This window comes from Hyperolius riggenbachi, chromosome 4, assembly GCF_040937935.1.
Source record: "Hyperolius riggenbachi isolate aHypRig1 chromosome 4, aHypRig1.pri, whole genome shotgun sequence".
NCBI lineage: Eukaryota > Metazoa > Chordata > Amphibia > Anura > Hyperoliidae > Hyperolius > Hyperolius riggenbachi.
In genome coordinates, this window is record NC_090649.1 from 177,356,981 (window position 1) to 177,379,294 (window position 22,314).

A 22,314-nucleotide genomic window follows, 5' to 3' on the forward strand; every position below is an offset into this window, starting at 1 on the left:
TAAGTTATAAAGGCAGTATATCCGAGATCTGTTCTTAATAATCCAAATGACTCATACTGCAGCCACCTTTTGACATAATGATTGTTGCATGGAAAATCTATTTGAATATTTTCAGCTGTGATGAACTAACAAGGATAGATATTTATGCAAATGATGTCAGCTACTATGAAGCACCAAAGTTAAACAGACCTTTTGAAAGATAATGCTGTGCCTGTTAAGCCTCATGCATACGCAAGAGGCTGAAGTTCCTGATAACGACCGTTCCGCAAGCGATCCGCCCTGCTGATCAACTTGGCTGAGCGATGGACAAATCCTTTCTGCGCGCCTCTCCTCCACCTGCTGTGTGATGTCACATACGTGCTGCTTCATCTTCCCTCTGCCCCCTCCTTATAGCAACAGAAAGCATTGTCTGCTACAGAGCTAACGCAGGTCTGTACAGGCCAGCCCAGTAATGTCGCCCAAGGGGAACGGGTCCCGACCTGTGACAGGTGACATTGGTTAAAGTTGTGTATGCACCTTTATTTTGGCTAGATAAGGCAGCTTACACAGATAAGGCCTCGTTATATACATTGCTGTGCTTATTCCAGCAACATGTATATGCGATATGCAAATACTTCAGAGGGGCATAGACTGCATTACTTGACAGCCTGCGCAGTGCGAATAGCATTCTTACCTTTCATTGCTAGATTCCCATGTTCAACTCTTAGCCAGGACATTGTCTGCATGCAGTTTTAGTGTTCTTCCTGTGTTTGACTGTGTTTCATATGGGCACTCTTGATTTTCACACACATTCCAAAAAACGTGTAGATAACTTAATCACTTCCTTCTTAGGCGGGTACGCATTACATCAGGTTCCTGATGTGAATGGTCACAGCGGATCCAAGGTACAATCTGCTGTTTGGATTGTGGTGTCCATTGTAATGAACCTGTCATGGATGGATTATTCAAATGAGATGGAGGCACTCTTTCTTGGCAATATATCTATATTGTACACAACTGTACACAAACGGTTTCGAGCAGCTCGCTCTTCCTCAGGTGTACACTTGAGAGCTCGAAAACGTTGTGTACAATATAAGATACTGTTTATTGCCAAGCAAGAGGGCCTCCCTCGTCTTATTTGAATACCATATTTTGTGGACTATAAGATGCTCCTGACCATAAGACTCGCCTAGGTTTAGAGGACAAAGAACCAGGAGGAAAAAATATAAACTAAACCTGGTGCATCCCTGGTGAAGGGGCATATTGTGGATTATGCCCCCTTTGTACCTCATGCCCCCTTTTACCTCCTGTGTCTCTCTGTGTCCTCCTCTGTACCTTGTGTCCTCCTCTTACTCCCTTGTGTTCTCCTGTGTCCCCTATGTGTCCACCTCTGTTCTACTTTTGTCCTCCTCTATGCCCCTTTGTATCCCCCTTGTGTCTTCCTCTATGTCCCTTTGTGCCCACCCCCCTTGTCCCCCTGTGCCCTCCTCTGCATGGGCACAGTACAGCACAGGAGCGGAGCTGCGGCCTCTGTATTATTTGAATTAAGTGCCCATTTGGCATTTGGGGCACTTATTTCTCTACAGGTACACTTAAATTGAGGATTTCATATGATTCAGGTATAGAAGCAGGCTACCTACATGTTTTGGTTTTTAGATAGGCGAGACGTCACCTAGAGATGTCAACAGTAGCATGAAGAGAAAAATAGTGATCAAGTTCCTGGGAGATAGGGAGGAGTCAGGATCAAGCAAAAGAGATTCACCTAACCTTCACTGTTTAGGACGATGGCAAGAAGGAGGAGGTCATGGTCAGACCATGCAACATGGATATGCCTAAGGCAGGAGAAAGTTTTGTGGAGGCCAGAATATGATCAGTCTTAGAGTAGGTGTTGAGAACAGGGGAGTGATACGTATAACCCCTTTTTGAACCGTATAGTTCTTTCTATCTATCAAGAGAGTAACCTTAAGAGTGGTGACCAGTTTAGGGCAGAGTTTTTGAGTTTTTTTGAGGGTTACTCCCCGCCATAAGGAATTATGAGCCGTAGAAAGCTGGGCAGGAGCGGAGCTCACACAGAAGGCATCTGATCACGTGAGCTCCATGCATGCGCCCCATGTTTTGGATTTTAGAAGAAGTATGCTGTTGCTGGTTTTGAACATTTTATTCAGGCTTTTACTAATCTACCACTGATAACTAAGCTTTGCTACATCTTGCTGTGTACTCTGCTTTATATTTATATTGGAGATTACTGAATTTTCATTTTTTTTTTTTAGCCATGTCTGCCTTTTGTTCCTTTTTCAAACCGCAATAATAAATTGTAATATAATGGCTGTTTGATCCCTTGTAGTTAATAATTTGAAGGTAGTCATTTAAATGTTTTATGTTGTAGGCTACACTGCAGTGCTCATAATTTAAGATGTGATCATTATATCTCTCAGCCCTCTTCTTCTATGTGGGATAAATACAATATGAAATGTAACAGCATTTAATTATAGCAGCATATAATATATAGCAGCTGTTAGAGAGGTCTCTATCATTCAGAAGGGTTGCTGGAAGATGCAGGAGACTGGAAAAACAGTGCACGAGTTTACTTTGGCTCTCTGGCTCCAATGGAGACATTTCCCATGTATTTGGAAATGTTATATCTTTCTTGAAATAATCAGTAGCTACCTTTATAGTTTTGACACGTCACTTTTGTCGACTTGTGTTTAAATGTTTTTTGTTTTAGGTCAGTCAAAAGGAGTTTATGGATCTACAAAATATAAATGGAATTTGGTAGTGTATAAGAAGTTATACTCTACACATTAAGCTGTGTATGTGGATGCATTCATTTATTACCAGCGTTTATACGACTGTGATGGATTCTGCAGACTGTAAGGAGAGATTCCACTTTAGTTGTGCAAAACTTGGTACCTTCAGTTCAGCCCTGTAGATTGCAACAGGGATTGCTGCAAACATTCAACTTCATCAGTTGTTTTTATGGTCATGTAAAGCCTAAGCATTACTTAAAGGGAACCTGAAGCGAGGAAAATAATTTAAAATAAACACATGACGTAGCTGCAATTGAATATTACATACTAACCTCACCGTCAGTTCCTCAGAAACTCACCATTTTCTTCTTACAGCGATTCCTTCTAGTTCTGACAATATTTTGTCAGAACTGAAATATGCCTGTTGCTGTCAGTAATATATCAGCAGCTGTCAGTTAAAACTGAATGTGCAAGGTAATGTCCATGTTTCCCTATGGCTCAAGTGGGAGATATTACAGTTTAACAGTGTGCTGACCAGGAAGTTGTTATGGGGTAATGGCTATTTTTAAAATGGAGGATGGAGAATTCCATTGATCACAGTAGACAAATAGGACGCAGGAGAGGGGAAAGAGATTGAGGAGTAGACTACACAGGAGGTAAGTATGACCTGTGTATGGTTATTCTGACTTTTTATTTTCAGTTCAGGTTCTCTTTAATGCTTTAAAGACCAAACCGAGAGATGTGAGAGTCAGCTTGCTGCCAGTCAGTGAATGTCTAGGTGTTGCAAATAAGTAATAAAGGCTTGTGTATTTAATTACTCTTGCAGCAAGACAGAAAATCTAGGCAGTCTCATGGATACAGTACTTCAAACAGAGAACACAAGAGTACCGCTGCCCCAATCAGTTAAAATGAGCACACCATGCACCTTGTAGTTTGGGTGCTGCCATAGGCTACAGTGTACATTGCAGCTGTGGAAGCAAAGAGAGGGTAATTTGGGTGCTGGAATTTGGTTATAGTAGGAACTGCCCAAGCTGCAGCAACAATGAACGCTGGGTAGTGCTTACAACTGCAGGGAGAATGGCAGTTGGGCAGCAGTTTCAACTGTTGGGAGAATATGGCAGCCGGCAGTGGCTACAGCTGCAGGGAGAATGGCCACTGGGCGTAGGCAGTGATTTCAACTGCTGGGAGAAAGACTGCTGGGCAGCAGCTTCAACTGCGGCCGGAATGGATGGCAGGCAGTGGCTACAACTTTGTGGAGCAGCGAGGTCAGCAAATAGCAGCCGTAAGTACAGCAAATATTAGTGTAATGCTAGGTACACACAATGCAATCTTCTGACAGATTTACTGTCAGATTATTTCCAACATGTCTGATCTGATTTCCCATCAATTTTTTTAACCTCCTGAGCGGTCTGGACGAGCTCAGCTCGTCCATCACCGCCGGAGGCTGCCGCTCAGGCCCTGCTGGGCCGATTTTTATCAAATAAAGTGCAGCACACGCAGCCGGCACTTTGCCAGCCGCGTGTGCTGCCTGATCGCCGCCGCTCTGCGGCGATTCGCCGCGAGCAGCGGCGAAAGAGGGCCCCCCTAGCCGCCTGAGCCCTGCGCAGCCGGAACAAAAAGTTCCGGCCAGCGCTAAGGGCTGGATCGGAGGCGGCTGACGTCAGGACGTCGGCTGACGTCGATGACGTCACTCCGCTCGTCGCTATGGCGACGATATAAGCAAAACAAGGAAGGCCGCTCATTGCGGCCTTCCTTGTTTATTCTGGGCGCCGGAGGCGATCGGAAGATCGCCTCCGGAGCGCCCTCTAGTGGGCTTTCATGCAGCCAACTTTCAGTTGGCTGCATGAAATAGTTTTTTTTTTATTTAAAAAAAACCCTCCCGCAGCCACCCTGGCGATTTAATCAGAACGCCAGGGTGGTTAATCAATTTTCCATTCAGTTCTATGAAAAATTGTTTGAAAAATCGAACGTAAATCAAATCGGACATGTTGGAATTAACTGATGTTAGGGTAAATCTGATGGAAGATTGCATCGTGTGTCCCTAGCAATAGGTGTGGGTGAGGGGAGGGTTAGTGTTAAATTGCCATACAAGTTGCTGTATGTCACTGCAGTGCCTCTTGAAACTGGCTTCCTCCCAAACTGAAACGACTATAGAGATGTTGGATTGTCAACTCCTTTGAGGGATCAGTTAGTGATTCATGCCTGAAATCTGACTTTTGTGCTCTGACAGTTTACCAAGGTTTCTTGGTGTTTATGAAAATGACTTTTTAGCCCCCCTAAAGTGCAATCTTTATTTAGAGACAACAGTTATATACTTTCAGAAAACACTGTGGTAGAATCTAAAAATGGTTTCTCCTTCCGAAGATTACATACTGCGCACACAGTGGTAATTAACAGGTTGCAACAGTACTTTTAGCTAGCCTTGTATAGATGTTCTCAACAAAGAAGTAAAATGATTCAATGACTCTCCAAAGCAGGATTAACACTTGTCAAAATCGCATGCCTTTGGCTACATACGGATTCACATTGACAGTTAATACAATTAAGGTCAATGGGTGCATTCACACTTAAATAATAAATAATTTCACACATTTTGTATTTTCTCATTGACAATCATTAGCTATTGCAGCAAAATGAATGGATTGTAATGCACACAAGTGCACATAACATCCCTAAAAATATTCTTGATTTCTGTGCAGGCCCAGAACCAATAGTGTACATATCTTGAAGAAATTAAATATAGAAGAAAGTAGGCAGATCCTCCCCTCAAAAAGTAGATCTCGTGTTAGGAAATATAAATTTTTTTTTTCTTTATTGAGCACTTGCAGACAATGCGTTTCACAGCATAAACCACTTCCTCAGATTAAATATAGTTCCTTAAAGTGAACCTTAACTGATAAAAAAAAAAGTTCCACCAGCTCCCTGCAGAGAGGTCCTGTGCCCACGCCGGGCAAACGATCCTCCTATCCCCCACAGCCAGCCATTTTAATTTTTGGGTGCATGCGCAGGACAGCCAAGGCAACAGGAGCGCAATTGAGGGACATGGGCGTCCAGGGCCACGCAGGCGTATTGGCCTGGCGACTGGGTGGCTATGGAGAGCCAGCACGGGCACATGGTGTCTGCAGGGGACTGGTAGAAGCCCCAGCTAAGTGAAACTTGTTTTTGTTTTGTTTTTTTAACTCTGTTAAGGTTCACTTTAAGGCTGTGAAGGTTAGTACCAGGCTCCAGTGTGTTTATCAACCTCCCAGAAATTTGAGATGAGAAGGCTTACACACCTTTGCCAAGCATCTATTCCTATATAATTCAGCCATAGGTTTGCTTCAATTCTTCAGTATACTACTTAACACTTTAAGTTGTGCTTCCATTTTCTAATCCACAATTGGTCACATATTCACTGTTTTGCATTTGTCATACTTGATTTGCGTCCCAGTTCATTCTAGCTTTTAAGCTTTTATTGAGTTATAACTCGCAGCGGAGTCCTCCTTTTCCATACTAACAGCAGGAGAGCTGCAAGCTAATAAGCTGCCCAGCCTTATCGGATTGGCATCTTTGTTCTGCAGCACACGAATACCAGTAATAATTGTGAGCATGGCTGGAAAGCGGTATTCTGCAAGCTGAGATAGCCTTCTTAACGGTCTCTGAGCATCTGCGTAGAGGAAGTCACATTATTCCTTTTCTCATTTAATGACCAGATGTGTACAAATAGAAAAGACTGAAGTGCCCTTCATAGGTTATTACATTCCAAAATAATACACTTCTAGTGAGGAAAGTCCATAGATCCCGGTTGTGAGGAGCTGTACTGGGCAGCAGTCTAATCACTGAAGTGTTGCTGGGTGACAGTATGAGTGAGTGCCTTTAGATGAAAGCTCTGGTGTCTCACTGAGAGAGCCCTTTCCTCCTGATCTAAGTGCTATTTATATTGGAAGTATAAAATAAGATTGTCTGCCTCTAGATCATCTGTTTCTGATCCATGAAGTAAGAAATGCCCCATGCATTGAAAAATGATAATATACACACACTTCTTTATTCCATTGTAATGAAATCCCTAAATGATGTCATGCTCGGAATAGCCTAAGCCAATAAATCATTCAAGGATACATAAAGCAAGGAAATATGGAGCCCTGTAGGTTCTGGCATCTCGGGCTATGCTGGAGCTGGCGCTTAATGAGGAACCTAGGGGCAAGATGTCAGCATATCGTACCCATACATTATATAAAGTTATATGAACATGTTGCTAGAGCCATGCTCATTGCTTGTTAGCTTGTTGATAAAAAGATAAAAACACACTTCCTGTGTTTTTGAATGAAAAGAAGACTTAGCTACTTTTATTTTCCTTCCACAAGTTGACACGGGCCATGCAGGGCTGTGGAGTCAGTACAAAAATCATCCGACTCCTCAGCTTATGAAACCACCAACTCCAGGTATCCAAAATTACTCCGACTCCTCGACCTCGACTCCTTAGTCTAATTTTTACAGAAGCTATGGATTTAGTTCAAAAATCATCAGACTCCAACTCCTCAGTTTATTGAATACACTTACCCCAGGTACCCAAAATTTCTCAGACTCCGAGACTCCGACTCCACAGCCCTGGGGCCATCAGTATTTAGTGTTGTGAGCATAGCATTAGCTGGCTATCACTACTGGGACTAATGGGAACTGTAGTAAAGAAGGTAGCCTTCACCCCCCTCCGCCCCTGAATAGCCTTGTTACTAGTATATTGCATTGGAGATATAACGATATGATATTAAAAGCATTCTGCTACATGCTAATTTTTTTTTTTACAGTATTAAACTGAACCAAAACAGAAGAGGATAAAGGATGTGCAAGAAGAACCAGAGTTCAGGGTTCCTCTTTAAAGAGAGCCTGAGGTGGGCTCATAAAATTAAAAAAAAATATGCTACCTGATCCTGGGGGCTAAGCAGATCAGGTAGTTGCCAAAACTGCCTCTCCCCGCTGCTCCGGTGGGCTGCACTGGCCCACTTTCACTTTCATGACCTATGGGTAACGACGCTAAAAGGAGAAGGGAGCAGGGAGGTGGAGGAGCGGCCAGTAAGAGAGAGCTGCCGAATGGGAAACCCTGCAGGAATCCCCCTAGCTGGCGTTTTGAACAGGGAATCAGTCTCCTGTATTTATCTAATTTCGGGGGGCTATAGTGTGTGTGTGTGAGGGGGGGGCAGAGGCATGTCATATGGCAGAGCACATGCCTCCGTGTCCCATCTTGCCCCTCAAGGAACTACCTCGGGTTCTCTTTAACAAGTAGGATTTTTTTTTACTTAAAGGGATACTGTAGGGGGGGTCGGGGGAAAATGAGCTGAACTTACCCGGGGCTTCTAATGGTCCCCCGCAGACATCCTGTGCCCGCGCAGCCGCTCACCGATGCTCCGGCCCCGCCTCCGGTTCACTTCTGGAATTTCTGACTTTAAAGTCAGAAAACCACTGCGCCTGCGTTGGCGTGTCCTCGATCCCGCTGATGTCATCAAGCGCGCACAGCGCAGGCCCAGTATGGTCTGTGTCTGCGCAGTACACTCCTGGTGACATCAGCGGCAGCGAGGACACGGCAACGCAGGCGCAGTGGTTTTCTGACTTTAAAGTCAGAAATTCCAGAAGTGAACCGGAGGCGGGGCCGGAGCATCGGTGAGCGGCTGCGCGGGCACAGGATGTCTGCGGGGGACCATTAGAAGCCCCGGGTAAGTTCAGCTCATTTTCCCCCGACCCCCCCTACAGTATCCCTTTAACCTCCTGTGAAGGACGTTCTAAACTGACTCTGCTGTTGGGGATGGGTGTTTGTGGAGTACCATTACTTACCTATGGAGTGCTGCTCCTCTGGTCCTCACGTCACTATCTTTAGTGAGATGAATGTAGAGGCTGCCATGTTTATTTATTTTTAAACAATGCAACTTGCCCGGTTATCTCTGCCTCCTTAACACTGGGGCACTTTGAAGGGATCCAAGTAGCTTTATTTTTTTCCTGCAGCTTGTCCTGGTTTCTAAAAGCTGTAGGAGCTGTCCTCTATGTCCCTCTCACTACAGGGTCAATAAATGGAATGTGGAGTGAGAGGAATATGAAGGCTGCCATCTTCATTCCCTTATAAACAATGCCAGTTGCCTGGCTGTCATGGTTTTTGAGTCACACACCTGCAAATAAGCATTCAGTGAGTGGAGTCAGAACAAAAGACAAAGCACCTGATCCGCAGGCTTATTCTGGGCCAGTGACTTCAAGTATTAGAGGCAGAACACAGAAGTCCGGCAACTAGCATTGTTTATTAGAGAATGAAAACGGCAGCATCTGTATTTCTCTCTCTTCATGTTACCGTTAAATAATAATTTGTGTTGAGATACATGGCCACTGTTTCAAAATGGTCATGTTTTTGTGAGTTTTATTTTCTGGAACAGGAAGCATCATTTTGGAAGCACCTAAAGTGTCTGGATGATGGTTGTTATTCAATGATGGATGTTTGTTTTTCTGTGCTGTGTACAAGGATCTATTAACAGATTTGCCAAGTAAGGCAATTATGGAGATAATTTCTGTCTTCCTCAGTGTGTTATAAGGACAGAACATTTCTGTGTTTACTTTGAAATCTGTCCGCTGCAGTTAATTTGGGTTACCAGTAACAGTCAGTGGTGAATTTTAAAGATATAGAGGACATGCCATAATATACAACATATAGTAGACATTAAAATGTGCAATGTCTCAGTTGGTTTCTCCAGACTATTGGAATTACCAATAACTTAAAAATGTAATCACAAAACTTTTTGATATTGGAATTCTTTTTGAAATCTGTCAAATTTTATGGCATGTGTGGAGAGTTTTCCTCACCTTTTTCAGTTTTCTGTTTTTATCCCTTACTTTCTTGATTGGTGACACCATAGAAACCGCTGGAATCAAAACAATGTAGAGGAATAGTATAGTGGTCGGCACTACCTGGAGAATTGGCCCTTTAGATATGGCAGGATGGACTCAAAGTCAAACCCATGTTCTATACTGTGTGCTCAGGATGGTGTGGTGCAACAGCATTTCAATGTCAAAGGAAAAAAGTGAAAATCATCCGGCACTGCAGTAAATGGAAATTATATTTATTCCAGACTGTGCTCAAAAGTGGAATGCGTACAGCAAACAGTTCAATATATAGAACAATACAGTCCTACCATGGGTGTGTAGATGGCAGTGGGCGCAGGGTGTGATTCGGGCAGCCTAACGGCCATTTCGCACGGCGGTGCTTCTTCTGAGGCTCGACCACCTCGAGCCTCAGAAGAAGCACCGCCGTGCGAAACGGCTGTTAGGCTGCCCGAATCACACCCTGCGCCCACTGCCATCTACACACCCATGGTAGGACTGTATTGTTCTATATATTGAACTGTTTGCTGTACGCATTCCACTTTTGAGCACAGTCTGGAATAAATATAATTTCCATTTACTGCAGTGCCGGATGATTTTCACTTTTTTCCTTTGACATAGAAACAGCTGGGCCACTTAAAATCTGTAGGTGTCACTGGAATATGAAGTGTGGGTAATTTTACCAAATTCAGTAGTAAAAACTGATAATGGTTTATCAGCAGAGATAAACCTCTGGTTTATTATCCCTTGCAATTACAAAATAAAAGGGAATATGGGTATATTCCACATAGGATTGGTACGCCATGTACACCTGTTTATCACATCAAGCTACATGCTACTTTAGGGTCCCTTTAAAATAGTATTTATTTGATGAAGTTGTTGAATATGCATAAACCATCTGTAAACAGCTATCCATCTGTTTAAGCAAACTTAACCGCATGCATGTAAAACCACAGAACTACCTATCCTGCAAACTACTGAGAGGTATTTCTTGCTTATGCTCATTAGCAAAACAGATTCTACAACCCAGATTAACACACTGGAAAATGGCTCAGAAACCATGAGAATATAATACACTACTGCTTTTAAGTCGGACCTCACTCCTCTACATCAATTGCAGGGCTGACACCATCCACCACAGCAATCCGGCAGTCAATGTGGGTCAAACAGTGCTGCTGATATAGTCCACCATACATGATAGTGTCCCGAACATAAACATTATGGCAGCAGCTGGAAACATGGATTTGCTCCCTTAGGTGATTCTGATATCGACATTCCTTTACCCAATTAACTGTGACCTGTTATTCCCAGTTAGACCCGGATTGCACTCTTGGTCATCAGCTTCATTCAGCTAGCCTTCTCAGTGAGAGGTGCTTGGCCAGGCAGCCACTATTTTTGCATGAACATAGCTCCAGTTCAACAAATGATATAACTGTGTGTAGAGATATGTAAAAATTAGAAACCTACATAGCTCCTTATGGGAACATTAATCTTTTAATGAAAGTTAATGGATAAAATATCAATATACAAAGATGAAATGTGAAAATGGTGGGTTGCCAAACCGCTGAACAGATTCTCCAGGGACCTCCTTTTCATTTCTGCGTCTCAGTACAGTTTTGTTTACTTTTACAGTATGCCAGTATTGCTAATAGACTCTTCCAAATAGATGAATGTCACCCTGTTCTAGAAATGAATGGTTATTAATTGAAATGGATATTGAATTTCACATTTGCACATAAGTGCTGAGCAACATTAAAAAGTGCGATCTTACCTGCCATAACTATTTTTTTTCTGGTTCTACTCTTCACTCCAGCACAATAGTTTTGCTAGGACAGTCACACTCTTGGCCAACCAAATTAGTCTGTTCTCCTGCCAGGATTTAGGCTGTTGCTAAACAATAATAATAATTATATATTATTACAGCGTTTTTCTCCCTGTGGACTCAAAGCACTGTGACCCTGCATTCTGCAGTCTCACAGGTTTTGAGAAAGCGGTGGGCTTTTAGCCTTTTCTTAAAGCTGTCCAGAGATGGAGCCTCTGGCATGGATTGTGGAAGTGAGTTCCATAGAGTTAAGGGCTGCATGGGAAAAAGCCCGAGCACCAAATGCTTCTAAGTGGATCCTCGGAATAGCAGACTGCTTTAAATATGGCACAGATTGTAGAAGATGTAGAAGTAGATGACTAGCATTTAGCAGATGCCAGTATGCTGGATGCGGAGGGCTTCTTCGGGTTGGAGGGTAGGTGGGGCTTGTAGGGTCCCGTTCACACTGCACGCGTTTCCAGCCGCGTCTTGGAAACGCGTGCAGGTGGCCGACATGCATGACATCAGACAGTGCATAGAGTGCACTGTCTGATGTTCACACTTCATGCGTTCCGGAACTGTGCGGTCCGGGAACACATGCTGCACGCATTTTTTGCCAAAACGCGTGGCTGTCCCATTCACTTTTCAGTGATGGGATCAGCCACGCAACGCATAGAAACGCGGATGGCGTGCGTTCGTACGCGTTGCGTTCCGCGTGCGTGCCCGTCCGCGTTTGTAATGTGAACGCGGCCTAGGGCTTCTAGATTCCAATGGCACGAAATGAAGGGAAGTTTAAACCTTCACAAATTAATTCAAAGTATCTAAACTAATTTTTTTTTTAAAACTTGTTTTGCTATTTTTATTGACCTGCCTTGCCAGAATTATTTAGTATTTATATAGCGCTGACTTCTTCCACAGCGATTTACAGAGTATATTGTCTTTTCACGTAACTGTCCCTCAGACAGGGGATCACAATCTAATCCCTACCAAAGTCCTATGTCTGTGTATGCATTGTGTATGTGTTGTAGTCTAGGGCCAATTTAGATAGAATCTGTGGCGAGTGACAGAGTGATCTGGTTCTATTCATGTGATTTGTGATGAATTGATAATTACCGGATTGTTTAAAGCCTTGTAAACAAGGTAGCTTAAACTAGGCAATGGTAGCCGGTCAGGGATGCCTCTGCCAACTTTGTAGCATGTATACAGCCGCTAATATCCATATCATCTTGGGCAAGTGCATTGTTCCCCTCATTACCTGGCGTGCTGGCAATGACTTGTGGGCCATGCCATCCCCCCCCCCCCAGCAATAATTGTATTCATAAAGAGCCAACATATCACACAGCGCTGGACATTACCGTAGTTAATCAATTTACTCAAACTTTTTGATAATTAGCTTATTGGCTATGGTGGAATATTCTGAAAACTGGATAGTGTATAGTTGATTTAAATTTATTTTTGTTAATCATACCGTTAAGAAAATCGGTTAAGTTGCTTCAGTCAAAAAAAACACACTGTGGGCAAAAGACATGGCCCCCACCAGGAACAGAATTCTCTTCATGTACTACATAACATTCACTGAAATCAAAACGTGGACAGTACAATACATGTGTTATGTAAGTAGATCAAGTATTTATCTACTTATATATGTGTTTTTTTTCCTGGCATAGTATGGCCAATCCTACTGCTTTAAGATTAAAGTAAGAGTGTTTTCTGCTGTTAGCGACCAGCTGATCCTGCTTTGTTTGTGAATATTCAAAAGTGATGAAAGATGACATTTGATTGGATAATGTTTGTTACTGTGCTTTGTACATTATTTATGCTTTTCTTCATTTAGTAAATAAGGTTGGCCATATGCTGCTGCCTGTTGATGAAGCCAGCGTGTTCGTTTCAGCGATGTACGAGAAGTGATGTGCCAGATAGTCTGCTGGGTAGTGACTCACCTACTGTATGATGCACTCAGTAGGACTCTGACATTTCTTCTCATACAGTGACAGCTCCTCATGAAATGAGACAATTACCGCCAGTAATCCAGAATAAATTAGATCAATGGCCTTGCTTACATATCTTATGAAGATGATATCAGCACTGTTCTGACTTGCTCGTCTAGAGAAAATTGATACCAAAAATAGTTTGCTGTGGTAGACAACTCTTAAGGTTAATTAATATTTCAGGTCCCTTCTCCATTCTGCATTATTATAAGACTGATTAGCAAGTTTGAGGTAATCAATTAAAAACAATGAGACTCGCTTATAAAACCTGCTATTAAAAAGTATATTTACGCTTGCCAGAGGTTCTCGCTTCTTTTGCCAAAAGCATATTATTCTCAGCACAGATACCCGTAACCAACATCTGGCAAAAATACCTGTTTGCTATTTGTGAGCTAGTTTATTTTTTGACATTTTGAAAATGTTGTTTGCTTACTGCTCTGCTAAAATGCCAAGCAGTCAACTAGGGTATAAAGGTAGAACATATTCACTTGTATTTGAGAACTGGTGTAATACTGTTTGCCTACTGCTTTGCTTTTTCAGTAAAAGAAAATGTATTCATGCCTATTGCACAGGAAAACCTAGTCACAGTTGGGATAGGAATTCATCCCCAAATATGCTTACATTATTTATCTGCTGTAGGTGTTCTGGACAATGTTCTGCTTTACAAATGTGCTCATTACTCAAACGTATCCGTCAGTTTCCTGCTCCCAGTTGTCATTAGGGAGGAACCACCATGCTATAGCCATGTGAAGGCAAATTACAGTATAAGCAGGTTGTGTGAATTCCTTTCCAAGTTGTAGTAAACTGATGATAAACACTAGTATTGGGAAGGCAAATTTTTTATTTTGCATAGCGTTTTAGTAAGTGGGCTTTTTGGTCCTTTGTAGCCCCTTACTCACTCCTAGGAGTTCTGGTTCACCATGAGCTTGCTGGGTAGTCTGTACCTCTGGGTGTTTTAAGTCCTACTCCATAGAGCCATATTAATCCATGCAATGCATTGATGAGGATCAATCAGTCTGAAACAGTCTGTATGCATGTTGGATTAGTGTGGCTCTGTAGTATTAAAAAGCTGATACATTATTGCATTCCGGCGGATCTGGAGGTGTGTTTAGCTCACAGGGACAACAAAGGATGATTTGCATATTCAGCAGTGATGCATTGTGGGATACAACCTGAATAATCACAAATGCCTTCTGTTTCAAGAAGGCAATTTTCTGTTTTGCATAGCATTTTAGTAAGAGGGCTTTTTGGTCCTTTTTAGCCCCTTACACACGCCTAGTAGTTTTGGTTCACCAAGAGCTTGCTGGACAATCTGTAACTCGATGTGATATCTTAATATCTCAATTATCATGCATCATAATGTCTGCTAAATCTATATTTTCCTGAACATTTTTGATAAACTTGGAGAACTTGCATGAAGAGTACCTGTCATATCCTGAAAAGAAACATGTTGGCTGCTTCAATATAGTTTGGAAAAGCAAAGTATGTAGCAATACAAAGTGCAAAAGTTCACCTTTAAATAGAGAGCAGCATTCCAGATTCCAGTAAGAGAGGCAAGATAGATCCCTATTTCCTTTCCTGTTATCATTTCTCACATGTATGTGAGTTCCTTGGAACTGGCAAACTTAAAAAGATAAACATGAAAAATATTTGGTTGGATCCTGATAGTTCCTGCTTCTGCCCCTTCCCTTGCTGAGAAAGTTAGAGCTCCTTCTGCCAAAATATCATGGAAAAACATAGAAAAAGCATGCCTTGAAATTCTGGGCGCTGTAGCAGTAATTTAAATTGGATTGCATATGTTTTCTCAAAAATGTATGTAGTGGTTCATGTCTGTATTATCAAAAATACTAATAGACTGGTAGGAACAAAGTACCGTAAGTGGATTCCAGTGGAGAACCGTATGCGTGTCTCTGCAGATCACTGGCTGCTGGTGATTTTGGGAAATGGGCAATGCTTTGTAATATGTTGGCAGTATGGTGAGGTAAGTACCACCCTACAGCACTGTTTCTCCACCTGTCACCAGGGTGGGCAGTGAAAATGCTTAATTACTGAAAGCATGTGACATGGATTCTAGCAGCAATCTAGTCCTCCTCATCCAGGAAGCTATTCAAATGCTGGTGCAATAATCATAATCTCCCCAAATACGGTAGATATCTGGACACAGGAGATATTCTGCACTGATACAGTGTCCATCTAAGAGAAATGTATCTCATAGGTTTTTGTAGTGTTTTTAAGATTTTCTCCAGCTGCTAGTTCCAGCAAATATGCAAAAACATCTCTGGGCAGTGGTGATTCTCATAATGTGGCATTCAGCCCCGTAGTATGTAGGAATATTCATGATGATCTAACCTTTTCAAGTTTGAGTCCGTTATATGATAACCTTTCTGTTCAGTGAAACATACATTTTTATAATGTTCACTGTGGTTACGCTGTGCATGCATTCTATTGATGACATGAATGGCAGTGCATCTGCTTTCTGGACACATGTAGGGTTTAGTTATTTATTTTATTTATTGCATTTATATTGCGCAGCGCTGGACATTAGTTTAGGTTACAGACAATATTTAGGGGTGACATACAGCAATATTACAATACAGGAATACATGCAAACCAGATCACACAGCACAGTATGAGTACCAGGTAATGCTTAGTCACTGGAGGGGAGCATGGAGATTAGACAAGTTAGGTTCACTCAGATGCATAGCATGGGCGCACAGTAATGGAGGTGCAAGATCAGGTAGGACACAAAAGGAGGAAGACCCTGCCCAAAGGCTTACAATCTAGAGGGAGAGGTAGGGACACGAAAGGTAGGGGACCAGAGTTCAGCTGTGGGTTTAGAGCACTTGTGATGGGTAGTAGGCCAGAGTGAAAAGGTGAGTTTTAAGGGCCTTCTTGAAGATGTTGAAGGAGGGGGCTGCCCTAATGGGTGGAGGTAGGGCGTTCCATAGTGTTGGAGCAGCTATTGAGAAGTCCTGGAGGCGTGCATGGGACTGGGTGATGCGGGGGGGGGGGGGGGGGGGGTCAGGCAAAGTTCATTAGAAGAGCGGAGTGAGCGGCTAGGTGTGTACCTCTGAGTAAGATCGGAAATGTAGTTTGGACAGGTTTTGTGGACAGATTTGTAGGCCAGACACAGTATCTTGAATCTTATTCTGAAGGAGAGTGCAGGAGTGAAGGAGAGTGCGGAGTCCAGGGTGACACCCAGACAGCGGGCTTGAGAGGTAGGGCGAATGGTAGTGTGGTTAATAGTGACATGCACATCTGGGAGGTTCAGGGATGGCCTGGGTGGGAAGATCATAAATTTCGTTTTGTCTAGATTTAGTTTCAGGAACATAGCGGACATCCAGGAGGAGATGGCTGATAGGCAGGAGGAGACTTTGTCCATGGTAGTTAGTGGTGGATAGTTCAGGGGGGTGGAGGTAGATCTGGGTGTCCTCTGCATACAGGTGATAGTTAAACCCATGGAGGAGATAACCTTGCCAATGGAGGTTGTGTTATACCTTTACACATAGAGCAGCAGTGGATGTGTGTGAAGGGTTCATGTGAAAGCACAGCAAATAATAGAACCAAACAAAGCCCCCAGGAAGAATAATTTACACTAAAAACAATTTAAAAAGGGGAGATAGTGATGGGCTTACCTCCAATTGTCTGATTCAAGCAAACAAACATTGCATACTCCAAAATGCAATGAATGCAATGCTTTTCACAGGTAGTTAACCCGCTTCTTCAGCCAGTAAACAGGAGTAGCAATTACTGAGCACTAAGAATTAGATGTTAAAAGTCCGTTATAACAAAACAATGTGTGATCAAAAGACGGCAAAATAACATTATAAATATGTGAAAATTGTAAAACTGTATTGCATGTTAATAGTGTTTATCGTATTGCGAAAATGGTAGAATATAAAATACACAAAAGATTTACATTTATCTCGGAGTAGGATGTGCCATAAACCACCTTTCTGCTATGTTGCTGTCACTTACATTAGTAAAACATTGGTAGTATTGTCTCCCACTCACAACAGGATTAAACCCATAGTCTTTAAGGGGAGTGCAACAGCTGAAAAGAGGGATGATGCCCTCTATGCAGTAACAAGGAAAAAGCTGGCACATCCAAAGTTAATCTTTATGGTTCCATGTAAAAAATATGGCCAACGTTTCAGAGCCACATAGGACCCCTTTATCAAGGCAATATTTTCTTGGAGGCAAAGATTTGTCTGCTGCTGTGCAAAAGTTCCTGCTGCTGATCCCAGACAAGACACATGGCTGTCAGCGAGTGTTAGAGGAGCCAGACTCCTACTTCCTTTGCAGGAACTTTTGCACAGCAGCAGGCAGATCTTTGCCTCCAAGGCAAGGGGTCCTACGTGGTTCTGAAACATTGGCCATATTCTTTACATGGAACAAATAAAGATTAACTTTGGATGCGCCAGCTTTTTTCCTTGTTGAATACTACATTAGTAAAAATCTGACAGGTTTTAGACTAATCCATTCCCTCATGGGGGAATCTCAGTACCTTGTTTATTCTTTACAAAAGCACTCTGTAGAAAAGGATCTATACTAAAATGCTGGATAGCTTCTGTAATCCCTTGCACACTATTGTAGAAGTTGGACTGAGCAACTTCTGTTCAGTACCATAAGTGTTTTTGAAAATATAGAGAGCTCTTAGAAATTCCCATGAGGATATGACCTAAACCAAAAATTTGTCAGATTTGTTACATTTTGTAAGTGAAAGCAACATAAGAAAAAAATAGTTTATAGTGTTTTTTTTTTACGCTAGGACAAATGTATTTAAAATGTTACAATTTTTAATGATTGTGCTCCTTAAACTTTGTTTATGGAGGTTCTAGAAAGGAATGACATTTCCTGGAGCAAATATTTTCTGTTACCGCATGCTTGTTTTTGATTGTAGTAACTGATTTTTTTTTCCAACTCTGAAAGAGTAAAAGCTAGATTCTTATTGGTCGCTTGGGACATCACTTCCATTTTTGCATTTGTTTTTGTATTCTAATGTTCATAACTGCATTTCTTCTACTCTGTGCATTATTTGTTTTGGACGATTGGATTAAATGGTAGTTGTTAGAGTCTAAAGTCATGCAACTCTGCAATAGAGACGCCAGATGTTACATTGTTCTGAACCGCTTTTATCTTCTTTTGACAGGTCATTCTAGTTCAGGTTAACCCAGGAGAAACCTTTACAATACGAGCGGAGGACGGAACACTGCAGTGCATTCAAGGTAAGGAAGAGTGACGTCTGTGTTAGGCAGAGGCTGTAAAGCTTTTCTCACACTAGCCCATTTCATATGTGACACTGAAGCCTCTAAATCCCTCACTGCGGTTTCTGGTGCCTGGGAGCTCCGTTCAGTCGGCCTTTCACAGGGAAAATTACACTTGGTTTATGTTTCTTCCACTTACAGGGAATAAATAAATGGGTTTATTTAGGTGAAACTTTCAGTAGTCCTGTTGCTGTATGTGTTCCAGCTCTCTGTGTCTCACAGGGGTATGCAAGGCCAACCAGTAAATTCACTTATATGCGTCTGCAGTCTTTTAACCAAGGTATATTTAATCAGACTGTTCATACTGCAAGTTATCACACAGTTCCATCACAGCTCCTGGTTTGCATCATACTGCAGGTTTTCAGAATAGCAATCATTATTTACAGAGAGGGTACAGTGGTACTTGCCGGCTGTGCCAGAATTGTGGTCTGAATAATGCCCCACTAATCAGGGAGGTCCACAGTTTAGCGCAGAGATGGAGAAATCAGCTCTTCCTTTGAGATGGTTCCTGGAATAACATTGGCATACTGGGAGGGCAATTATGGTGGGCAGCCACTATTGGCACTGCAAAAAAGGGGGCAAAATGTGTAGATTTAAGGTAGGGCATTGTTATGCAAGATCATTTTTGGCATCAGTTTCAACATTTGTTCCCTATATGACTTACACTAATCGATGGCCTGTGATAAAAAAAACTTCTTTTCAACACCTGACCACAACCACCTCCTTGCAATTCACCTCTTTTTGATGCCTAACTTTGAGCTCATGACGAAAGGTTAACCCCAACCTGATGTCTAATAATAGCCCTACTTGTTGCTATCTCACATTTTGGCCACGGATCACCACTTTACCATCTCATACACAGCTTCCCTTCAGAATGTAAGGCCAGTTGGCCGGGGCTGTCTTTGCCCTTTGTTACTCAGTGCTCTGTAATGTGCATTCATATGTTCCACCCCATGTACAAATCAGTAATTGCATCAGCTGTAATGCATGAACTTTTTAACCGTAACTACTAAAGCTGACCGGCTTGTACCACATCCTGTAACCTTCCAGAGTTATGCTTATCCCTAACCAATAACCTAATTAACAAATCCCTTTTGTTTTATGTGTGAAGTGTTTCAGCTCTAGATCAGCTGAACGTCTGGAGCTAAAATTGACTATTTAGGACCAAAAAGTGTATGTGGTGTTTTGACTGTAATACTGTACCTGAACGCTTGTGACCAAAAATAATGCCTGGCAGCCTAAAGCATCTGACCACCAGCTGTGTAGCTGATGAACCAATGCCAAAATCATCACAGACTGTACATGTACTCCTCAGCGCTGTTGTATCACCCCAATCCTGCTGCTAAAGCCTGCAGACGCCCAGTGCTCAAAAAAGGGTACACAGTGTCCACCACCATAGGACAAACAATATGCCAGGCTTAGTAGGATCTTTGTCACCAGGTTTTAAAATTTTATTCCACAATTGCATAAATTAAAACAAAACCACTTACATTACCCAACTGCATACAATTCGTTCATAAAGTTTTTGCACTGAATCAAATCAAAGTGCACCTTATCACATATAGATGGTGTGTTCAGAGATAGCCCGTCTCTCCTTCCTTAAAGGGGCCCATACACCTAACAATTTTCCCGCCGATATACAGCAGATTTCATCACTGTGATCGAGTCTGCTGTGAAATGCTGCTGCGCAAACGCAAACAATGGATTTCCGTCCGAAATCAATTGTTCCCGTCGAGCCAGCCGTGCGGAAGATTTTGCTCAATCGCCGGCGGGTCGGGAGTGCGTCGATATCGGCGTTCGAATGACCGACGCAATACAGCAGCAATACATTACCTGATCCAGCCGGCGCGTATCCCTGGTCTCCGCTGTCTTCTTCTCCGCTGGGCTCCAGGGCTGCAGCTCCACTGAACTTCCTGTCCCGGCAGGAAGTTTAAACAGTAGAGCGCCCTCTACTATTTAAACTCCCTCGAACAGAAAGAAGTGAAGCCTGTCGGTCTGGAACCCAGCGGAGAAGACAGTGGTGACCGGGAGGACTCTCGCTGGCCGGAGCAGGTAATGTATGCCGGGGGTTGGGGGGTGCGTTAGCACCACCTCCACAGATTGTGATCGATTCACAATCTGTTTGCAGTAAAGGCAGCCATACGATCCCTCTCTGACCAAATTCAATCAGAGGGGGATCTATCTGTTGGTCGATTCTGATGGCAAATTGACCAGTATATGGCAACCTTAAAGGATACCACAACTGAAATGTGACATAATGAGATAGACATGTGTATGTACAGTGCCTAGCACACAGATAATTATGCTGTGTTCCTTTTTTTCTTTCTCTGCCTGAAAGAGTTAAATATCAGGTATGTAAGTGGCTGACTCAGTCCTGACTCAGACAGGAAGTGACTACAGTGTGACCCTCACTGATAAGAAATTCCAACTATAAAACACTTTCCTAGCAGAAAATGGCTTCTGAGAGCAAGAAAGAGGTAAAAAAGGGGAATTTCTTATCAGTGAGGGTCACAATGTAGTCACTTCCTGTCTGAGTCAGGACTGAGTCAGCCACTTACATATCTGATATTTAACTCTTTCAGACAGAGAAAGAAAAAAAGGAACACAGTATAGTTATCTGTGTGCTAGGCACTGTACATACACATGCCTATCTCATTATGTCACATTTCAGTTGTGGTATCCTTTAAGGAAGGAGATATACAATTTTAACCCCTTGTGACAAAAATCCTACTAAGCCTGGCATATTGTTTGTCCTATGGTAGCGGACACTGTGTACCCTTTTTGAGCACTGGGTGTCTGCAGGCTATAGCAGCAGGATTGGGGTGATACAACAGCGCTGAGGATTACATGTATAGTCTTTACAGTTCCACTTTGGATTGGAATCTACCTCTGGCAGCTAAATCTTTACACTTGTGTGAAGCGCTTGATAAGCCCTCTTTGCAACAAAATCATCACAGAGGTACTTTAAAGGGAACCTGAGGTGAGACTTATATGAAGGCTGCCATATTTATTTCCTTTTAAATAATACCAGTTGCCTAGCAGCCCTGCTGACCTATTTGGCTGCAGTAGTGTCTGAATCTCACCAAAAACAAGCATACAGCTAATCTTATCAGATTTGACAGAAATGTCAAACACCTGATCTGCTGCATGCATGTTCAGGGTCTATGGCTAAGAGTATTTGAGGCAGAGGATCAGCAGCATAGCCAGGCAACTGTTATTGCTTTAAAGGAAATACATATGGCAGCTTCCATGTCCCTCTCACTTCAGTTGTCCTTTAAGCACTCAGAATACGACTGGGCAAATTTGGTTTCATGATTTTGCATTTGCCAGCAGATTAGATTTAATGCCCAACTATAGCTAAAATGGTAAAAGGTACATTTTGAAATCAACCATATTGATGAGTTATAAATTATAATTATTACCTTCGAAAATACATTTTTTTATATTGAAAATTGAAACTGTTCATGCCTGTAGCTGTGTGTTTTTATACAGATTTCTGACTGCTAGTCTAGAGTCAGCACCATAGTACCACATAGTGCTCCCTTCCATCATGCTTCCACTCTGTTACTTGTGCTTCTCAAGCTTCCCTCCCTGTTTGCATCCAAAGGGTGGACAAAATATCAAATGGGAGAGCTATCATACACATATGTACATTAGTCTGGTATTCCTGTCTTCTTTTCGGCCATCTTTTGGAAAAT

General features: G+C 42.4%; 1 protein-coding gene across 3 annotated transcripts in view; it reads left to right on the top strand.

Annotated features, from left to right (window-relative positions):
• FNDC3B (fibronectin type III domain containing 3B) overlaps positions 1-22,314 on the top strand; it is a 384,210-nt gene that overhangs the window by 104,480 nt on the left and 257,416 nt on the right. For 2 of the 3 annotated variants that reach the window (XM_068281036.1, XM_068281037.1), the window contains exon 3: positions 18,502-18,577. In XM_068281036.1, the coding sequence (XP_068137137.1) occupies positions 18,502-18,577 (76 nt within the window). Of the gene's footprint in view, positions 1-3,876; positions 4,009-18,501; positions 18,578-22,314 lie in introns of those variants that run through there. The other variant, XM_068281038.1, reaches the window with a different exon arrangement.